The sequence below is a fragment of the Mastigoproctus giganteus genome, chromosome 10, assembly GCF_048544385.1.
Source record: "Mastigoproctus giganteus isolate SK-2022 chromosome 10, ASM4854438v1, whole genome shotgun sequence".
Taxonomy (NCBI): domain Eukaryota; kingdom Metazoa; phylum Arthropoda; class Arachnida; order Uropygi; family Thelyphonidae; genus Mastigoproctus; species Mastigoproctus giganteus.
Window position 1 is genome coordinate 172233340 of NC_143584.1, and position 22860 is coordinate 172256199.

General features: G+C 34.8%; 1 protein-coding gene across 1 annotated transcript in view; it reads right to left on the reverse strand.

Moving 5' to 3' along the window:
• LOC150079485 (bone morphogenetic protein 4-like) overlaps positions 1–22602 on the reverse strand; it is a 55194-nt gene extending 32592 nt beyond the window's left edge. Inside the window, exons 1-2 of the mRNA XM_090384067.1 lie at positions 22147–22602; positions 729–952 (exon numbers count right to left, since the gene is read on the reverse strand). Of these exons, the coding sequence (XP_090240193.1) occupies positions 729–952; positions 22147–22421 (499 nt within the window). The 5' untranslated portion in view covers positions 22422–22602. The remainder of the gene's footprint in view (positions 1–728; positions 953–22146) is intronic.
• Positions 22603–22860: the final 258 nt, after the last annotated feature.

Genomic DNA, 22860 nt, shown 5'->3' on the forward strand with positions numbered 1-22860 from the left:
GAAAAAAGTGAAACCACGAAATATCACCGTGGAAATGGAGGTTCAATCAGATGACGACACAGTACTAGAGTTATATGTTAATGATACCATGGATACAGGACGCCCAACCTTTCCCAGAAATGAAAAATCAAAACTAAGCAGACAGAAACCTTCTCAGAAAAAACAGTCAGATCAATCTTCCTCAAATAAATCCAACCAATGAATAAATTCCTTCAATGAAACTGTAGAGGATTACGCAGTAATATAGATGACCTATATGATTTACTCATGCAAACTAATGCAATAGGTGTACGTTTACAGGAAACCATTTTATCACCACAAGTTTCTCTGAAAATTAAAAATTATACTTTTTTAGTCGTGACAGGATTCTGACACTCCTGCTCGTCGTGGGGTGGTATTCTTGTCAAAACTACCATACCATCAAGACTATATTCTGATATCCCTTGGAAATAGTTTCCCTGGGGAAATTTCTAAACAACAAACATCGATCATGGTCAGTTTAATATTCTTTCTACTAACATCTCATGGGATGCACTAATATTTAATTTTAGTTTTTGTTTTCCTTATTAACTGGTGGAATTGTACCCAGGATGTGATGTCCTGTGGATCCATGGCATTTTATCATATAACGGGTAATTGTGAATTGTATAATTAATGCACAGTAAGCATTATATTATTATAATATATAACATCATACATGCTCATAATCAAGAAGGGCCCTCACTTACATGCAGGATAGAAACTCTGAATTCTCTCGGCATACAATCGAATAGGAGTTTCTACCGTATTCTTGTGCAGATGAGAGCGCGTATGACGCATACGCTCAATGATCTGGGCCATCCGTTGTCGTTCTTCTTCAGAAAAGAGGGGAAGAGTGATATTCGGCTGTCGGGATATACCGAGACGCTGCAGAATCTGAGCTTGAATCAAGAATAATCTCTCTTGCTTCTTTCTATAAATATAATAATATATCACTTTTAAAAACGCATTCAAAACTATTTGCACAACAATACTTTTCAAGAAATTGGTTACTTTTCAAGATGTATATAAAACAACTTCAAACAATAACTTCAATAGCTTCTGGTATTGAATAGAATATAACTTCACGTATACTTTTAGATGCATACTTCAACGTTGTTATAATTGTAATGTTATCCTGAATTCTGTGAAGTTTATTTTTTGGTTGATTTGAATTATGAGGCAGAGTAATTTATATAAAAAAAAATGGCTTTCAAAATGATTGTCACCTGTCCCATTATTTCACATATATATGCTATCGCATCATTTATAAATTCCATAAAATGATAATTTATAATTACAAATAATGCTTACGATTTAACTGCTAATTGGCACTGTTAATATAAATATTTGGCACTCGGCGACAAATGTAATAAATATTTAGGAGATTTATTAACTCATTGTTCCTTAGGGAGAAAGAGTAGTGATGCAACTTGGCTCAACTGCACGTATACTTATCGGTCTGCATTTCATTTCTACAGCTTCTTTGGAGACAGCAATGTTAGTTATAATGATAGTGTTGGCTTAATGAAAACAGTAAAATTTTATAATATACATTGATACATATAGGCTGTAACAAAATTGATCGAAGTAGATAGTTTTTAAATAGAGTGGAAGAAAGCCATGTTGGTAAGACTATCCCACTCTTTCGATGTAAATAGGTTTCGTGTACGCCGCCGACACACAAAAACCTTTTTTTTTTGTATGTCTACCCCCCTCACTGTAAGTCGTTGACCCTACCGTTCCCGTCAAAACAACTTGAATTATACCTTGAAGCTGTCCAAGGAACGCGACATGGTTACAAAGTAAACAAATAAAGAGAGAGAAAAAAAAGTGATACATTGTGTCAGAAAATTTCCACAGCAGAGGTCATATTCAAGGGAGTGTATGTACCAGCTATTTTCATCTTAGACTTTCTCTGGTGTCGCTCTGTTTTTGTAACAGGTACAAAATCTTCCCACAGTGAAAGTAGTCTGCGTACTCAGTTTAGAATAAAAAAAAAAGCATGATGCGCTACTTTCTTTTCTGTTTCTGTTCTTTAGTTTCTGTGGAACAGAAATGACAGTGCAAATAAATAAAATTGTAGTAATAATGTTAATGAAATTTCGAAAAAAAAAATACAAAAACAAACAAAATTATGTAATATTTAATTGTAGATCATAATATAATAACAAAATAATGTTTAAAGCAGTATGCAAAAATGTTTAATTTCTTAGTTTTTGAAAAATATATGTATACTGGCTCAACAGTCATGCGACATACTAAATATTTATGTAAAATCTGTATATAACGTTATATATAACCAGTACTGAATAATTATATATAAACTACGTGTCTTTTCCCCCACAAGAAACTGAAGTATTTGTGTTAACCAGCTATTACAGCGGACGGGCTCTTTCCTACAACGGTATCTAACTGAGATCAATTTACGATGTCTTGCAAATCATGAAATCAAATAAACTTGAAGGATCAAATAAACTTAAACTTCACTCAAAGTAAGGATGCCATTTCACCTCATCGATGAAAAATTTATCTGTTATTATTTTAATCGTCTTTTAGAAAGAGCTAAAACCGCGATTGGTGGATTTGAAACGGCTTTAAAATACACTGTAGACCTTAAAAACTACAATGACAATGATAAAATTAATGAGAAATCCCTTAAGATAAGGTAAAATCTCTCCCCCCCCCCACACACACACAAGAGATTGATCTAATTGTAAAATATCATTTTAGAGATTGTGTCGAGGGGATTTGAAAGTTTTCGTGGAAACGCCTTGCAACAGAATTTACAACTTATTCTGTATTTCAAAACGAGTAAGGAATGTTACAAAAATAGATATGAAAACAGTATATTTTGGATTATTTGGTTGATAAATGAAAGGATAATAATTATTATTTCATTTATCATTGCTAAAGTGGATTAATTTCATATTAATACTTTTTACGCTGTATCAAACTGTTGAAATTTCTAAATTTAAATTTGTAAACTTTCCTCAATGTAAAATTTTGAAGCCGACTTCCTCAATCCTCAGTGACCCTTAGAACAATCCCAAGTAATGGTTCGTTCCTCCAGACTTAAGCGTTCAAATGAGCTTTCAAATGATGTTCTCCCAGAACACTACAGAATTCTTTGTAAGCTGTACCTAGATGAAGACAAAGAATAAATATATGAAGACAAAGCATGAAGAAACAATTATTCACCTGTGCCCAGCTGTTTTCAGGTTATTTCTCGATGCTCCAAGGTGGCGATGCTTGAATCAGGATCGGATACAGTTAGGTCTCTAAGAATCTGGACTCTCCCTTTTGAACCAGATATAGACGTCCTGTCTGATTTCCAATCAATACATCAAAGTCTAAATGTGAAATTTTGATGTAGACAAAGAGTAATTCAATCTTTGCTCAGACTATATTACTTATAACTGTTAACTTTTTTTTTCTTCAACGGTAATTTCACATCGCATTGTGTCAGAAAATTTCCACAGCCGAGGTCATATTCAAGGGAGTGTATGTACCAGCTATTTTCTCCTGTTTATACTCCTGGACAACCACATAAATAATAAAGTCAGAGGAGCTCACAAGATAAAGAGAGCATACAAGAATATTTCCGCATTTAGCAACTAGCGGACTTGAACCACGGTCACTCAAGCCCGTGCACTTCCTCTGCCTCGATCTTTCGGCTATAGTGGCTTATAACATATCTACATATGTATATCTCCTTAATTTCATATGCATCATTATATTATAATGATGATAAACAAATTCATCATTATAAACAATATCTTGTAAGCAAGGTATTGTTTACAATATAATATACAATATCTTGTTTAAAGTATATATCCTGTGGAATATACCGTCTTTTTAAGGAAGAAATGTACTTCAGATTGACTGAGGGCAGATCAAAAAGTTCTGAAACTATTTTATTGAAAAAAAAGAAAGAAAAAAAAAAAAATATATATATATATATATATATATATATATAAGGTGCACTTTTATGAGCGACTCCCCTTCAAAAGTTGTTCTTCCCTGATTGATACGCAGTTTCTTAACTTTCTTGACACTTCTGGGAGCATCGCTGGAAGTTTTTAACTATGAGAGATTGAATTCCGCTGTCTCACTCTTTTGGATGGTTGGAATGTCAACAAATCTTCCTCCTTTCAACTTAATTTCGAGTTTGAGTAAGAGAAATAAGTCACACTGGGCAAGGTCAGATAAATATAGGATTGAGGTACAACAGGAATGTTTATTTGGACCAAAACGTCTTGAATGGAGAGTCAGGTGTGTGCAGGGGCATTGCTATAATGCTGTAGCTGAGAAAACATCCACCATTTTCAAACAGCTGGTGATGCTTTCCTAAACGTTTTCTTTCAATCGAGTCAGAATCTCTTTATAGGTTGGTGAAGAGAACGGCTATGACCATTCTGACTATTTTGAAAAAACAAGTAAAGTGATTCTTATATTTGTTACAGCCTGTCGTGCTTTTTTGGAAAACGCAAGTTTGGTGACTTATAGTGGGATGACTAGGATTCGGGAGTCATAGCAGTTTCATCACCAGTAACTTGCAATTGGTGAAATTAGAGTCCATTTCAATTCTATTTTTAGCTCTTCTTGGAACAAATTTTTCTGACGCTCGACGCATACTAAGGTTAATGGCCGATAAAAACGAAATTTTTCACGCCATTTCATCACTGCTTGAAATTGAAGGTTGACCTGGCCGTTGGTCATCTTCAATAGATTCTCGGCTATTTTTAGAAACGGCTCATCTACTGATAAACGACAGCCTTAAATGAGCATCACGACATCAGTTCCTAGGAGTCTTCTTGTCTCAGAGTTGTTGATGGTCTACAATGCTGACGTGAACTCCTACGAACGGTATGAGTTTTCTGAAACCAATTCCACAACCCGCTGATGAAATTTTGTGCACACCACAAGCCATATTATAAGTTTGGATACCAGGCATGTGATTGTCTTGACTGCGGTCTCTGAATGTCTCGAAGCGGTAGACTTGGATAATCCCGACTGAGATGGCATTTTGAGCTGCTTCACTACGATAATTGACAGGTGTATTGTCTTTTATAGCTGTAGCTCATGGATAAAGTGGGGTTCCGACATCGCAGAGTATGTACCGAAACGTCTCCAATCCTGAATTTGCATAGTCCAGGTCTGAATTTATTGGATAACTCTGTGATTTACATGTGTACGTCAGTCCGTGAGCGTGTGCTGTCGCTGGGGCCACAGTGTATATTGATTATCCAATAGCTTTTGCAGTGATTCCTTAATTGTTTTGACCAGTGTAATTTTGAAATTGTGAAGCAACTTATTTTCTAGAAACGCGATATAGGCGATGAAAGAATGAATGAGACATTTTAGAAATCTGTTATCAACTGTGATAAACAAGGTAATCTTCAAATAGTTAACCAATCTAATGAATCTTCCGACACTTTTTTTCCTATTTCTTTTCCTGTTTTTCTAACTCGAGCAAAAAAGGGGTCGAGGTAACGGCGAAGATAAAAAGATTACTGATTGTGATGTAAACAGAATTTTTTTACCTTAGAAAGCACAGCAAAGATTAAGTAATGCTTCTGAGAAAGCAACTTTGAAGGTCACGTCACTCACTCTTAGCAATCTAACTCTTGCGGAGGGCTGAAGTTCTTATTTATTAACTTGCATATATTTTTGAACCAATGTTTGTGTATATTTTAAAATGAAAAAATCGAAATATTAATGGTAATTTAGTTCTGTTTAATGTATAAAAAAGAAAGGGCTGTTGAAATCTACAGCATTTCACCACTATGGATGGGTTGAAATTGAGAATCGAAAAAAAAACTTGTTGATTGGGCTTGAATTTTTGTAGATTGTATATTGTAGTAACTGTTCCAAACATCAGAACTGATTTTTTTTGCATTCCAAAGAATGAAGTTGAGGGAAGAAACTAGTAAGGACAGGGAGTTGAGTGTTGATCCTTGTATAGGTGCCGGCGTGTAACTTGCTGAAGTTTATGTGTTCTCGCTTATTTCTTCTTGAAAACACGCAATTAGAAATGCCCTTTTCGAAGAGCATTGCGTAGAATGGATATAGAGTCGAAAATAAACGTGCCTTAGAATGAAGCGAATGTTCCTTAATCGTCCTGTTTTGAACATTGAAGTATTTTGTGATAGTCTCCCAGAAAACAGTTTTCTATTGTAGAAAAGATTTATGATTTATGCAAGGTAAATATATATTTTTTAACTTTTCACAAGAAAAATAACATTACTGAAGAAACTTTTTTTTCCAGAGATAAGGCAGATACAGACGCGATATTTTTTCAAAGCAGGAACAATATTAATCTCATTAAGCAGTTGTATGTATGAGGTGTGATCCAAAAGTTTGGTGACTGAACAATGAAGTTTACCAGCTATTCAGATGGATCTTCTACCCTAGGTCCATTCTAATGTTCTTTTAATCCAGGAATAGGTCAAAAGGATATGAAGCTGGTAAGCTTAATATTATTTTATTTTTGTGAAAAAAAATAAGACAGGTTGGAGCTTTAGAAGGGCTGAAGTTAGTTATCACACTTCAAAGTGATTAAAGACTGCATATAAGCAGTTGCTAATGGTAAATATTCGGAAAGTTTGTGCAGTGCCAATTTGCCCAACAAGAAAGAGTGTAGCCTACTGCAATCAGCAAAACTGTGAGTAATAAGAAGATATTAGGGAAAGGTGATGTAAAAATATCATTGGTATTCAAAAGTAAGTGGTGAATGAAATTGCCTTCAAGTGCTCTAGTGCTAAAGAGAAATTTGATAATATGAGCAATTCACCACCATATGAAGTAAGAAGCAGCCACAATAAAAAAAAACACTGCGTATCCAATTATAAAGTTTTTAAATAATTTTAATAAATAAAACTTTTTAATAATTTTAATTAAAAAATAATTTAATTTAATTTAAATGTAATTAAATTATAATTAAATAATTAATTTTTATTTATTTAATTTTTAAAAATTAAATAAATAATTTAAAAACAACGTAAAATTATCCATTAATGGATTGGATTTCTTTATCACTTTAGATTTTACCAAAGTGATGGAGATGGATGTATCTCTTTAGCTCTCCTATAGAGCAGAGGTTTTAAAACAGCTGAAGAGATTAGCTTACAATCAGAACACTGCTTAATAACAAGATTGTTCAAAATTACTCTGATTAATCTTCATAGAAGATCGTTTGCTTTCTTTCTGTTTGTCCCAAGGAAATTAAGCAATTGTAGGTACGAGGTGTGATCAAAAAGTTCTGTGACTGAACGATGAAGTTTACCAGCTATTCGGATGGATCTCCTACTCGTAGATCCATCCTAAAATTCTTTTGATCCACTAGTAGATCAAAGGGATATGAAGCCGGTTAGCTTAATATTCTTTTGTCTTTGTTCAATTTATTTTAAATAATTTAATTTTAGAAATGTCTACAGAATATTATTTTATTTTTTCTTTCATGCTGACAGTAGTAAAATCATCATTTCCATCTGCGGTATATAACTAATACTTTTAACAAAAAATATTTGATTCAACAAATTTTGGGCAATCACAGACATGGAATCGTAGATTGGAATGAAGTCGTCCCATGTCACGTGAAAAATAGTTCCGTCCAAAGTATTTGTAATGTGCTGAACGATTTAAAGTCCACTCAAATACTTCATACATTATACACTTGAAAGTTAATATATTTTATCACAAAAAACAAACAAGTTCCCGTTTGCTAGTTACATAATTCACGGTTACTCATATAGCTGGTTAAAAAGGTCACTGTTCTATCATTATTTGTATCGCATGAACTCTTGCTTTTCATTATCCATCTGTTTATTATGGTGTTGCAGTTTATCAGGAGATACCATTCAACAAAAATTTCACAAATCATTCACCGGTTTTCTTCATCTGTTTATTTGACAGTAAGGTTATCGCAAAAGTGTTGTTTTTCGAAATGTTTTCCATTCATTCACAGTTACGTCAATGGAGAATCAGTTATATTACTATCAATGAATACTTTAAAGATAAACGATTACTACTAGTAAGGTTATAAGATATTAGCTATTTAATTACTGGCAAACGATCTTTGAGAATATTTCAACTGAGAGTCAGCAGAAATCGAAAATGATTTGTTTCTTACGCATGTTACATCTTTACTGACGTGAAAATAATAGTGTATTATTTACGCTATTTTCAAAAAATCAGCATCCACAATTATGTGGTGTCGGTTGAGTTGGTTTTTGTAGGGTTTAAGGCGCACAGCAACTTAGGCCATATTGCGCCGTATATAATGTCTGTAAATTGCGTGTGTTCTGTGGTCGATTTGCTGGACGAAAAACCCGAGTTTTCGGGAGGGTATAAAAAAAAACTTTGCTCCCCTCGCTTGAGACCGATCGACTCGGTCATTTTGTGGAAAAGGCCAACAAAATTTCCTTGTGTAATTGACTGGATTCAAACTCAGGTCTTTTCCACCCGGTGTGGAGAGGACATGAATTATACCACCTCTGCTATTCACGAGGGCGATATGGTGTCATTAGAATATTGAATCAATGTGCTTTTTTATATATGGGAATGAAATGGCCTTTAAGGCGACAGACCCCAACCTAAATGTGTTTAGGGTTGGAATGTATCTCAGTGTAGTATTATATTTCAGTTCTTTTGTACCACTTCACATTATTTAATGCATTAAAACAAGCAGAATTCCTGATGAGTTTTTGTGTAAATATTAGAAGCTTTAGCAATTTCAAATATATGCTTTATTTAAATTTCGTGGCAAAAATACTTTTCAGGACAATCGCGGGAGATGCACCACTGGAAACTATGGACTTTTCTAATTGTAATAAATAAATTTTACTTCAGAAAAAAATTACGTTAATCAAACTTTGTTGTTACTTCATTTCAGCAGTTGTTGATGCGTCTTTTGAATTTGGAAGAGCAATGTGATGTCAAATACAAACAAAAGGAACTCGAGATATATTTTGTATAAATCCGCAAGCATATCGAAATCTGCGTTCTCCTATATTATTGAGACAAAAATGAAATTTAGATATTTTTAGAATCACATAATTAGTGACAACCACGTTGTTTTTAATTTAAGTACAAGAAATGATACAAAAAAATTAACCACTATAAGAATTGCTGGAATTTGAAAAATAAATAAATAAATCAATGAAATAAACCTAAAGAGCCCATATCCACCACCCCAACCTGTTCAATCAGTTTTCTTCAATTTTCCATTGGGGCCTCTTCTCCCTCACATTTTCCTCTATCTCATTCTTCACCAATCCCTCACCTAGAAACACGATTTCTCTACCTTTTTCTACCAAACGATTTCAAACACGATTTCTTTTCCAATTTACCTTCCGCTTTCTGATTTTTCGGCCGAATATCATATCTCTTTTCACCCTTCTCGAAACCTCCTAATTTGTCATTTTATCAACCCAACTTATCTTTACCATCCTTCTCCATATCGCATTCCATCCTAAAGTTAAAAAGCAAGAGCCTGCAGAGAAACAACGAGATGGAATCCTGCGAAATCATGCACAATTTCCATCCGAAATCACGCATGAAAACCTTCTTGTACCAATCTATTGGGCAAACACAGATACAAAAACACAAAAGAAAGTTTTGGGGGACCACAGTAACTACTTCATCAGCGAGGCATTAGCAAGTGTGAAAATTCCTAAACGCTCGTGTTTCTGTCATGGCCTACCAAATCGGAAAAGTGACTATGGGTGCCCCGATGCGAGCGATAACGACAGATTTAAAAAAAAAAAAAAAAGAAAAAGAAGTCTTAAATAGACCGGATGTGCGTCAATCAAAGTTTAACCCATAATCAGATGAAATATCTAAAAATTTTTCTTTTTAAATAATTTAATAAATCAGAAGGAAACTAAAATAATGATAATAGGCCGCCGTAGCCTAGTGGTCAGGAGCGCGGGTGCATAAGTACACGTGCCTTGAGTGACTGGAGTTCAAGCCCGTGACTGCTGAATACGGTGCTGTTTCTTGTATTCTGTCTATCTTGTGAACTCCTCTGACCGTTTGGTCGTCCCGGAGTATAAACAGAAAATTTATTTATATGAATTGCAAAACCAGGAAAATAAAAAATATGCCATTACTAAATTTTCCTTATCAATCCTTCAGAATTTGCTCGCGAATCCCTAAAGGTTCACGAACCACCGAATGGATTGGAAAACTCTGCTTTAAAGGCTGTCTCTAATAATCTTTTGGTGAGGGTTGACGCTAGAATAGCCACTGCTTTGTGAAGTGTGAAAAGGAAGTTTAAATTTTTTATCTTTTTATTTTTATTTTTTTATACTATAAACACGTGCGAGGTGTTTTCAAGTTGAAGTCAAAATAACAAATAAGTTTAAGAGATTTAAAATTACGTCTTTCCTTTTCGAGTCGAACTTTAAAATACTATGATCTTCTAAAACAATCTCAGAATCTTATTACTTTTAGTTAAATAATTGTTTTAATTTTTATTATATTTTAAAAAATATATATTTTAATATCGCTACGTACCTAGCTACAAACTTATGACAATATCATAATTCATATTTTATTGTAAACGTGCTACATACTCTTATGTGCTCAACTTGTTTTTAATAAATTCAGTACATTCGAAACGTTATTTTATTTTAAAAATACTCTATTAAAATGGATTCTGTGCAGAAACTTATTGCTCAAGGGATTGGCAAAGATAAAAAGTTCTGGAAACCACTGACTAAAGGTGGTATTTATCCCGATGTACAAGACAAGGTTTAGGCCGCATCGTGAGTACTTCATACAGGTCTGGAGGCCTCACTTTAGGAAGGATGTTGATCTGATGGAACGGGTGCAGAGAAGGCGAACCAGATTTGTGAAGGGCACAAAAGGGTGCCCTTACCAAGAAAGGCGTCAGTTCTGCAAATTGCAGCTTCTGGAGATCACCTCTAGGTATCTAGATGTGATCAATCAGATCACTTCTAGGTACCTGCGAGGTGATCTGATTGAGGTGTTTAAGAATTTCAACGGATTGAGTAAGCTTAATCTAATGTAATTCTTCCTCTTGCTGAGACTACACACATGAGGCGGCATAAATTAAAATTGAGGAATGATGATTGCAGGATAGATATGCGGAAGTTTGCCTTCAGTCAGCGGATGGTTAATTATAGGAACAAACTTCCATCTGTTGTGGAAGTAAATAGTTTGAATAAATTCAAGGAAGAAGTACTCAAATTATTGGAAAGGATGGACAGGTGATGTGGGAAGCGTTTTTTTTTTTTTTTTTTTTTTGGCTGATGCTTTATAAGCTTGTTTTCTTGCATCATTGCCACTACTTATACTAAAGAAAAAAATGGACAAACAATGAAAGTACTAGAAGTGCAGCTCTTTGCCAGGACTGTTGTTGGAAATTATACATCAAATTTATAAATGATAAATTTTCGTGAAATGCGTAAAATAAATAGTTAGCACGTAATCATTATTTAATGGATGTTTGGAAACTAAAAATATTAATAAACACTAGCAAATGCATTTTAATCTGATGGTATTAAGTACTTTACGCCCCTTTCTTTTCCTTTTTCCTCAACTTCCGCTACTAAGGCAGGATGAGGGCTAGAGTTACTTTTAAATGTTTTGTAAACTACGTTAAAAAATAAAATTTTTCAAAAATTAAAATGTAACAAATAATTGTAATAAATCGATTAAATAAAAGGTGAGCGAATTTGGAAGTAAAGAATGATTCAGTGTAGTGTTGAAGGAAATACTTAATTTTAAAATGGCAAAGGAACTTAATTTAAAAATTTATTGAAAGGGAAAAGTTAAAGTACCAAACAAACCTAAGAAACAATTGAAGTGTTTATTGGGGTTTCATCCTTGTGTCTTAAGAGCTTTTCTGTTTAAGTTAATTTTTAAGTAATACAATCAGTCAGAATAATACGCTCTGTATACCTATTCACATGCGGCACTTGTATAATTGCAATTACTTCCCAGTTATGCCTTTTACTGACTTACATAATAGATATGAACAAAACACAGCCTGTCTTAGAACTTTCAATTGCATGAAACTCAAAGGCACAGCTTCAAGATACAGAAAAAATTCTTAATTATGGTTAAGAACCCTTATTGCTGTTGGAATTTACGTTTGGACTCCTATAATTTCAATTATTTCTTTACTAGATCGTATATATAGCTTAGCTTAACTTTCAGCACTCACCTCATGAGGTGAGTGCTGAAAGTTAAGCTAAGCTATATATACGATCTAGTTATTACATTACAGCACATAAGGACTCCTTAAAAATCAAGAGTTATTTCTTTACTTAATATTTTTAGGCTTGAGAACGAATTTGACATTGAATTCGAAACTTGCTCAAAAATTGGAGAAGGACTATCTTTGAGGAAACCCTCATGGCTAGCACAGTGGTTAAAATGATCTCCTTTAAGGCCAGTCGGGGGAAGGGCCGAAGATGATCCATTTGGCCTGAGCCTCAAGCTCAAAGGGGAAGGGAGTCCACCTAGTTTTTTCGCCTGACTTATGTGCGAATGGTCAAACGCGGAAGTGCAGTCGAACACGCGTTTAAATTTACCGTAATTCAAGCCCGCGTGGCTACTAAATACAGTTAATAATTGTATTCTTGTTTTTTTTTTTTTTTTTTTTTTTTGTTATAGCTAGTATCTGCAAAAGCTAAAAGTGGGCCGGCTCTTTCGACATCTATACTGTCTCGAGAGAGGTTTGCATGGATTTTTTCATCCTGGAATTTATTCAAACCGATCTATAAAATATCATATGCACCATGTGATGCATTATTCTTCAGTTCGTTTAAAGAACCTTATAAGTGCATTCCCACTGCATTCATAGAAACCATATATAGTTTACGATTAGTTACTTCGTGAAAATTGCGGGGGGTTACCTCATCCCCCTCAAAAAAAAATCAAAATAGCTTTGAAAAGTGCTTCTCAATCAACAAGATGAGAAAAGAATAAAGTTTTGTATTTCATTTACGCCATAGAAATATTAGGGTTTTTGGCTCTATTGGTGTTTTTACATTCATATTTTGGCTTAGAAACTTGCTTATTAAATACCTAATCCCGTCTTTAAGGAAATCCCTTCGGATAATTTTATATTCTGGTCTTAATTCGTATCAGGCCACAGCCGCAAAGTTTCTTTTAGATGAACCAGCTTTACCATCTAAAACAACTAAACTGCATTCATGATTCTATGATGATTACCTTAGTTCACTGGCATCAAGATTAGAGTTATTTCCACGACGTGTTGGGTCGACTTCGAGAAAGACATTCGAAAACTAAAATTCAGTTCCAGCCATTGTTGGCACATTGGAATAAAATCTGGGAATAAACTGTCAAACGAGCAGATATGCGAAGGAAAACAATTAATGGAAATATGACTTTTTAACAAAGTTTGCTTATTCGGCCAATATTGCACTATCAGGAGCATAAATCATAAAAGATATTGAAGTTGTCAGGAAAATAAGTTAGATCTTTGATTAACGGTGAATCATGTTAACTGAGATTTTAAGGAATTTTTAGATATCACTTGATATATTACGATAAAAAGTTCATAATGTCAGCAAAAAGAGGGCATTCACTTTTTGAGCTTTGAAAGTTTACATGATGCAAAAACTGAAAAACATCCTCCTAATACTCTTGAAGGCACGATGTAAGCACGTGCTTGGTTATCGAAAACATAAGGAGAAAAACTCACTGGGTATCCCAGCTGTTCAGATCAGGACACTTTGAAGCTGTCCCACTAATTGCTTATTCTGTATTATGTTAGATAAAAAAAATTATAGTAAGAATAGAAATAGTGGGTGGGCCACATGTCAATTTACTGAGGAGAGCTGAAATTTATAGAGAGGTAAATTATTGAGAACAGCTCATTTGATTCATATAAATTCCACTAATAACATCATCTTAAATATAATATTAATATTAATGAAGTAATATGGAGATTATGATTTCAAGGTTAAAATTGGAAAAATTATTTCTCGGTAAACTGATATGTGTATATAACAGTGGATAGCGAACTTAAAATGCTTAAGTATACTCTATTTAATAAGTTAAGTAAAGTTTAATAACTGATTTTAACCAGATAAAGAATTACATAAATGACGACATCATAATTATTATAGTGGAGAAAAGGACATGGCAGGAAAGGTTATGGAACGCTTTTAAAGAAGAAAACGCTTTTTGCATATGAATTTTATATTGTAAATTTTAGTTTACTGTTTTACTAATAAAGAGGAACAACGCATCACTTCTTAGTACATTCATATTATAAAACTGTAATGATGTGGTACAATTGTGGGATTCCACACCGAATTCAGAAAAGTAGCTGTGCTTTGGTTTCTAGGTTCTTCGCGCGAATTTATTAGGCCAAAGGAAAGGGCATCGTAAAATCGGGTGTAGCTGCAATTACCAAGGCAAATCCACTTCCTGTCTGATTAGTTTTCCCTCACTGAAGGCGGTAGCGGTGTCTACTTTTTGAATCTTCTTCCCCAGGGTCTGTTGATAGAATGCTATAGCCAGAAACGTAGCCAATTATTATAGTTTAGTAACTTGAATACACAGGGAAATAACATTTGTACCTTTTTTTTTTATTTGACATACAGCTCACGTAGAAAATGTGTTTTCATCTTAAAAAAAAACCCATAATCGCCACGTCATGTCATTTTACCGCCGCATGAATTGTCATATCGGCATCTCTTTACCTTTTAACTAATTGCAATCAGTTATTACAAGTAGACCCAGTTGCTATTTTTTTAACCAAAACGCATTGGTTACTTAATTTTTCTAATTTTTGTTATCGCTTACTTCCTGACAGATGACATCCATCAACTGTCATGCAGCAAAAGTTTTTCTCAATAAATAAAATGGATTATATTTTGTAATTATCATTTCAAATAAGATGACAGCTTTAAATTAAATTTTATTGAAAAAATTGCACTATTATTCAGAGAAGCTGGCAGATCGTCCCGTAATACTTTTTGTTCGCAGTTAAGATTTTTAATACATTAAAATACTTAACTTTTTTTTAGTGACAGTTCAGAGTTTCAAGCCCGAATCGTACAAGTATGGTCAACGAAGACTGTTTGAAAGATCTTGTTGACTGCATTTCTTCTGCTATTCTTGATCCATTCCATCTATACCAATGTTAGCATAATACAGTTTTCTCTCTACTGAGCTAACATTCATCTGTGAATCTTGGACGAGGTTTCGCTCCCTTATATCGCAAAAAATCGAATTACTACACTTGGATCAGCAGTAATATACTCCAAAAGCGGAGTTATATGTCCAAGCTGTGGCAGTCCCCAAGGCACATTTAACGTACTGAAACTCAACCCCGTTTTAAATTTGTCTCGGTATTTGGTACACCTTATATCCAGAAGAGTGCTTTCTAACATATCAGTATTTAATATGTAGATTGACTTCTTCACTTTTTGAATCTTAAAAAAAAAAAACCATAATCAGAAACGATTATGGTTTTATTACTCTCATTATAATAATATGCTGTAATATTCGTATATGATTTTTTCATATACTGCAGAGCCAAAATATTGAAACCCTACCCCGTCTGAATCAACATAGTGCAAAGAAATATATTCCAATCAGGGAATTATATAATATGGTCACAGTTTAAGGCCACAAACTTGAATACTGTCAGTATAATCAACAACCGAAATGCATCGTCGAAATTGACAAACGGTTGATATACAAATAATTGACTTTCAGTGAAGACTTACTGTTGGTGTACGAGTAACTGGAGCCACAGTAAAAAAAAATCAGCAAATGACAGGAATACTTAAGGCTACAATATCCAGAGTTTATTAGGTGCCGTCCGAAGGTGGAGCTCCCACTTCTGGAAGGAAACTGTGGTATCACGTGTTTCCGCGTTCTCTCACCTCTGCAGTCCCGCTCTTGTAGAGCAGAGAGACCACAGGGATGGTTTGAACCCACACCAAGATCAAGCCATATTTGCTTGCAAATGCCCAGGAACTGGGAAAATTGTGGTTCGGCTGTCATTCATAAGCTACTCCTTTTAGTCCAAAAATTGAAAACAAAGATTCTAGTAGGTATATAACTGTCGAAGTGATTGTGCTAACGAGGATTGGAAACAGTTATCGTGTCTGATAAATTCCGATTTACATTCTTTTCTACAGGCAATCATGCAAGGCAATGGACTCATCGTATGTTATCCCTGCTGCTTGCGCAGAGATAACATCAGATGCTGTTGGTACTATACAATCTGCAAGGAGTTGAATAATTGTCAAGAGAATGCTTTCATGGCATGTATTGGGTTCACTAATGTGTCTGTAAGGAAGACATATGGCTACCGCATAATTTCTTAGATAATGTATACTGTTCACTGCTTCATTTTTATCTCGAAGATGGTTACTTTCAAAATGGTAATGCGATTGTTCATCCTACAGGACCATGATGGTGAATTCACTCACCTTCTTTGCACTGCCCTTCCTAGTCTCCAGATCTGAACCACCTTTAAAATGGATGCAGTGGAAACTGGTAACGGCGCGTAGTATGCTATCCTAATCCCTGAAGGAACTAGAGCAGGTGTGATGCTGGGGCACAGGAAAGGCAAGACCTTCAGAACTACGCCTGTTTTTTTGAAAGCCATCGATACGAGCAGAACATGACTTTGTATAACAAAGCCTTTCGAAAATTGGATTTTTACCATTTATTTTATTTACAAATTTTGAAACTAGAATAGGAGCGATGAGGTTACGTGGCAAAATTAGAAGGGAGGCGATTGAACAAAGAGGTTAAGCACTCTTGAATTAAAACAATTACTGTATTGCTAGACTAATGGCTAAAAATTACGCTAGATAAGTTTCCCACTGGTCGAATCCCCCTTTTCATTGAATTAAGCTGTAATTCAAAAACGGGAAGTCTTACAAGATATTGATGTTGGCTGCTAATGTTTTGGATATAATCAAAAATGTAACAAAATATATAAAGTAGTGAAGAAATAGCTGAAATGAAGGAATTTTTACAAACGTGCAAAAAAAATAAAATAAATAAATAAGTAAAAAAAAGAAGAAAAATCAAAAATATGCAAATAAATAAAAAAAAACCCAAAAACAACAAATCTAATTAACATTGCATTTTACTTATGTATAAAATAAAATAGTAAATATGATATAAAATATATAAATAAATAAATTAATAGAGATAAATATAGGTTTATTTACATAATGAGAGAGATAATTTGTGTTACATAACACGTAGTACTTATTAAGTAATTCGTGTTATTAACTCAGTTGTCAGGATTGAGATACCTAGAAGGAAACATAAAATCCCAGTATAGGTTAAGATAGGCGAAAAAACCTGTAAAAAATGTGAAAGATGTGTCTGCATTTATAATTCCTGTGGTGTATACATAGGACGGATGCAACGAAATATTTTCGTTGTCTACGGGAAATTTCATCAATTATAGAAGTCGGATGAAGGGGATGGGGTTTGAAAAACGTTTACATGATTTAAGATACGCACGGTTAACTTTCAGGAAAGCCTTGCATTGCTGTCAGCTAATGCATAATGTATACAGATGGTAATTTCGATGATAACAAAGGTATGCTTTTTCAACTTCTTACTGAAAAAGTTCATTGTTTGCATCTAACTATGGAACATGGAAATAAGAATACTCCACAATTTCCAGGTACACTTGAACAGTAATGGCATGTATGTATGTGTCTAACGTGGGAGACCGCAGTGTTGGAATGTTTCGCACGAAATTTTTGAATGTGCGGGAGCATTGTCATAATGCAAGCGTTGATTGCCTGAAACCCACTGTTCCGGCTTTTCTTGGAGCAGTATAGCGCACGCAGTCTCCATAGAACTGTTTGTAGTATTTCTGGTTTACTGTTTGACCATGTGGGACGAATTAATAATGAAAAATGCCCTGTGAGTTTAAAAAAATACTATAAGAATGATCTTCAAAATTTATCGAGATTGTGTTATTTTTTTTTGAGGGAGAAGACCCCCTCGTTTAGAAGAGGTCCCTTGGAGAAGACCAGTCCTCTCAATAGAACACCACTGAGAGGACTGGGTCACTGATTCTGAGTTATAGCCATACACCTACGATTCGTCACCAGCAATAACGGAAGAAACAAAATGTGGGTCAGCAGCACGTTAACGATGATCTTTGGCATGCGAGAACTCGTCGCTCTGTCATCATCGAGGCGAGGCACAAGTGGCTGAAATACATCGCATTTTTAAGCACATTTTTGAATCTTGTGATAAAATTGTTTGACATATCCCATAAGAAGTACCAATTTCATTAGCGACGTCGCAGGTAATTAAAAGTAATCACTCTTTATCAGCACGAACAGCTTCTTTGCTTCGAAAGCTGTTTTTATTAACTTTTGTGGGTTTATCTTGCACGTTTTTCTAATTTGAAATAAAATTTGTTGAAGGTTCTTTACTCAGTAAAATCACTCATTCTAAAATGCTACGAAACACAAGGTCGCCGTAGCCTAGTGGTCAGGTGCGGGGTGCATAAGTACACGTGCTTATGCCGGGGTTCAAGCCCGTGACTGCTGAATACGGTGCTGTTTCTTGTATCCTGTCTATCTTGTGAACTCCCCTGACCGTTTGGTCGTCCCGGAGTATAAATAGCAAATTTTAATTTAACATAAAACACCTATTCAACGGGCACTAATTCAGACTGACTGCGAATAAGCTAGTGATTCATACGTTACTGTATCTAAACGAGTCACTGAACAAGTTGTGACAACTTGCTACGACGTCGCAATTTTACGTCAGTCCCGTAACTTTTTGATCACACCTCGTATGTAATAAAAACAGTGTTCTCGGGGGACTTTATCTTCCTCAGTTCCCCACTTGTACGATATGTATTAAATAAGGTCACTGTCCATAACATACATGGCGAGTTGTCTTTATCCCTTCTGCTGATGGAGCAGTTATATGGTCATCGACTCCACCTAAACAGATTCAGATCTTGGCAGCGGAGTACTGTCTACTCAAATGGCTGAACAAAGTGACGCACAAACCGAACACAAGATTGAGAAAGATATTGCACATTAACCTCAACTTTATGCCGTGGAAACTTATATTTCAAGAAATGAAGCTAAGTACCCTTGCAAAACTTAGATACGGACAAAATTGACGCAACAAACCTAAATAGCATATGGTAATTAACAGAGAATCTAATGTCCAGAGAATAAACAATAAAGAGCCTGGAATTGAATTTAAAGAGATGAATGCTCTAGAGAGAATGTTCCCTGCAAATACAGTTGGTTCAGTAAAACAGTTTAAGATAATTATTTGGAAGAGGTCTACGAGATTGTTCATTATTATGTTAATGAATTGATAGACACTACACTTTATATCATTTGTTAGATTAAATAATTTATTATCGAAATGATACAATTTAAAGGAATTGAACCACCTCAATGCCAAACGCTTAAACAATTTATGGCTACTTTTCGGAACTCACTGTTCCCCGTCTTCAGGCCTGTTAACGTGATGCGGGAGTGGAGTCTCTTGGTCCGGTTAGGGAAGTTTTCCCCAACCAGACCAAGAGAAGGAGTAAATTAATCAATTTAAGAGTAAAAGAGATATGGAAAAACGTCAAAATTACAGAAAAAAACAGGAGCAATAGGAAAAGGAATAGACTAAGTTTGTCTTTCGGAACAAATACTGAAAGAAAAAATCATAAATATATTAATTTATTAGCAAATTATTCTAAAGTAGAAAAATTGTATAAATAAGAAATTGTAAGCATTTATTGTCCAGTCCCCAAGCCTTGATGGCTGTGTCAGGGTGATATGTAATAAACAGATAAAATAAAATAACTGGTTTTAGGATTCTATGAAAAGAAAAGGATCCATGGGATAAAGCCTGAGCTCAACTATCGGAGGAAAAAGGAGGACAGTTCGCCGAGACAACAGATGTGATCGAGCAAGCGACTTGATGGGGAAAGTTACCAATGAACAACCTTTGTTGAGGAGGAGGCGAACTAAGTTTGTACTTGAGGTCTCTATATGGACCCTGGTTACAACTTACGTCCCTCTACAAAATTACATCAAAATACAATCCATGCTCTTCTTAGAACTTTTATATTATTTGTATATTTAATATAATTTATTTACTTTTTTGCGCATTCCAAATTACTTCATAATGTATTTTGTTTAGGGCCATTTTGTGCAGTATATAGATATCTGGTTAATAAATTATTTTAAAATATCTAAAGTCATTGTAACTCCTTGTTTCGCTTTAGGATCCATTCCATTCTATGGATCCTGGAGGTAGATAAGAAAAAAAAAGAAAAAAAAAATACATTTTTTAAAATTCAGATTTCAATGCTTAGTGTTCTACGAAACTATTTTTTAAATTAGGTTAGCCAGCTTTGTAAACTTTGAAGGCTTGACATTGGGAAGCATGCCAAAACCTTAAGAACTTATAGTGTTGGAGCTGTATGAGCATGGTTCAAAAATGAATTGGACTGAATTGTTGAATAGGAATGTGCTTAATCTGATTATAGATAGTCTGTTTAAAATTTTGAAAATTAAATTGGGGAACCTTGAACAAATAGTAAAATCGAGACATAGGTTAGAACATAAAGCCATGTGCTAATCTTTTTATTTCTTACCTTATCATCTTTTCTCCATTCTTATTCGTTGTTGTTTCTGCACGATCTTCTTTTGCATTTGAAATTAATAATAGCACTACACGCTCTCTCTCTCTCTCTCTCTCTCTGTGTGTGTGTGTGTGTGTGTGTGATGCTATTTTTACTCACTTTTCTGTTACTATTAATTATTGCTATCCCACACCGTATTTACTACTAGTACTAATAATAATTGATGTGATTAGGACCACTCACTTTCAAAAACTTCGCCATATCGAATACTTTCGTCATGGCGAAGTACATATCAGCAAAGAATCTCGTTTGCTGATATACTTTTTTCCTAACATTTTTCGTTGTTCACATGCTCAGCGAAAGGTATTTCCATAAGAAAATAACCCTTATGTGCCCAGAGAAAGGTATCTTCATAAGAAAATACCTTTCGCTGAGCACGTAAGGGTTAGAGGCAGAGAAGATGGCATCTCTGTTTACAGTTAATTAGTCATTAATTACTGTCCCACTTTAGACTCACAGAACTAAGTTTTCCCATCTTCATTTATCCTTTCTGCATCTGTTTTCTGAAACAATATTTCTTCACATGTATTTTTTTTTAAATTACAGTATACAGTTACAGCTAATATTAAAATTACAGAAATTCAAGTCTAATGTCAACGAGTATCTTCTTCGCCAATCCCCAGTATTAAGTAGTGTAAGTTCTAATGTCTTTTGCGTTTGCTGTTTTCATACAAAAAAAAAAAAAAAAAAGATATATATATATATATATATATATATATAATGATAATAATAATATCGTTTGACGAACCAGTTGCCAAGAATTCCTTTTGCATCACCCTTATTATCCAATATCGAATTCGTTTATCTATTCTACATTTTTACGAGATACAAATATAAAATCCGGAACAATGAAACCCTTCGAATTGGGAATGTCCCGGATAAACTGGGACCATGGTTCCTTTTTACTCACACAGTGTGTGAAATTCATTTATATGGTGTCCTTTTCTCTCGTCCCGTCCTCTGTTTTGCCAACCTGCTTGCCTTGGGGGAGGCTAAGTGGAGTGAAATGCGCTCACTTTTTTTTTATTGTTCTTTTTGCATCAGGTGTGCTTACTTTCTCAGAAAATATCGTTCGTCGAGCACGGAAGGAGCAGAGGCGGATTAGGTGCTCGCTTTCTGCTTACACTTAATACTCATAGACCAAGTAAGGATTAGGTCTCCTGAAGTGCAAAATGAGCGAAGAGTCAATCAGAATTTTCCTCGATATTCATGCACATGTATTGTTACATTAAATATTAAATAAAATGTTGATAAGAAACAGATATGAATTTCCTAGAAAATTCTAGATGCCCTCAAATATTTTTAACAAAGTGTTCAGAAAAATTACTTTTTTTTTTTTTTTTTAATTTGAAATCTCACATTAACAAATATACGAATTTCCAGAAATGAGAGGATCCATCAAAGGGGAGGGAGAGAAAAAAAGAAAGAAAAGAAAACAAAAATAAATCTCATACCTTTCTCTGTATCTCAGCTGAAGTCGCTGAGTGTCATTATCGTTCTGCAGATCGGAGAGACTGGTATTGGACAGAGCGGTGGAGGCATTGGCATTCGTTTGTTCCTGGAGACTTGCAGCCGCTGATGGATCCAAGTTGCGCATCAGTGCAGTTGGAGATAGCTCTTGTTGCCGAAAGGTCTCTAGAATGTCGGAGGTCACAGAGCCCAAAGCGGTAACTAAGATAAGAAGTAAAAGGATCAGTATAGAGAGCGACCACAAAGAAGAATTAACCATGATCTCGAAAAGAAATAGTTTATAAAATTGTTTATAACTTCTAATGCACAGTTAAATGTTTTCTCTGTATGGGTTAACGAAGAACCTAAACCTTTTTCGGTTTGTTGCGTGTAGAGAAAATACACGCGGATCCGGTCGTGCAGGGAGGTACCGGGTCTTGCTTGCTGATGGCGCGTGACGATTAACGAGAGAACTTCTGACGATTCACTGAAGGAGAGGTTAATATAGGGTCGCTCTGCCTGCCCGGTAGTGGCTTGGCCCCTCCCGCTGCGCAGCCAGAGAAAGCACGCGGCAAATCTTTCGACGAATCCCAGCTCCAGACACCGTCTGGGCCGAGAATAGGACGCTGTGTCTGCTGATTCACTCGTCTTTGTTCCGACAAAGGTGGTAGGGAAATAATCAAAACAAGGGGAAAGTTCTATAGCGAATGACATCGTCA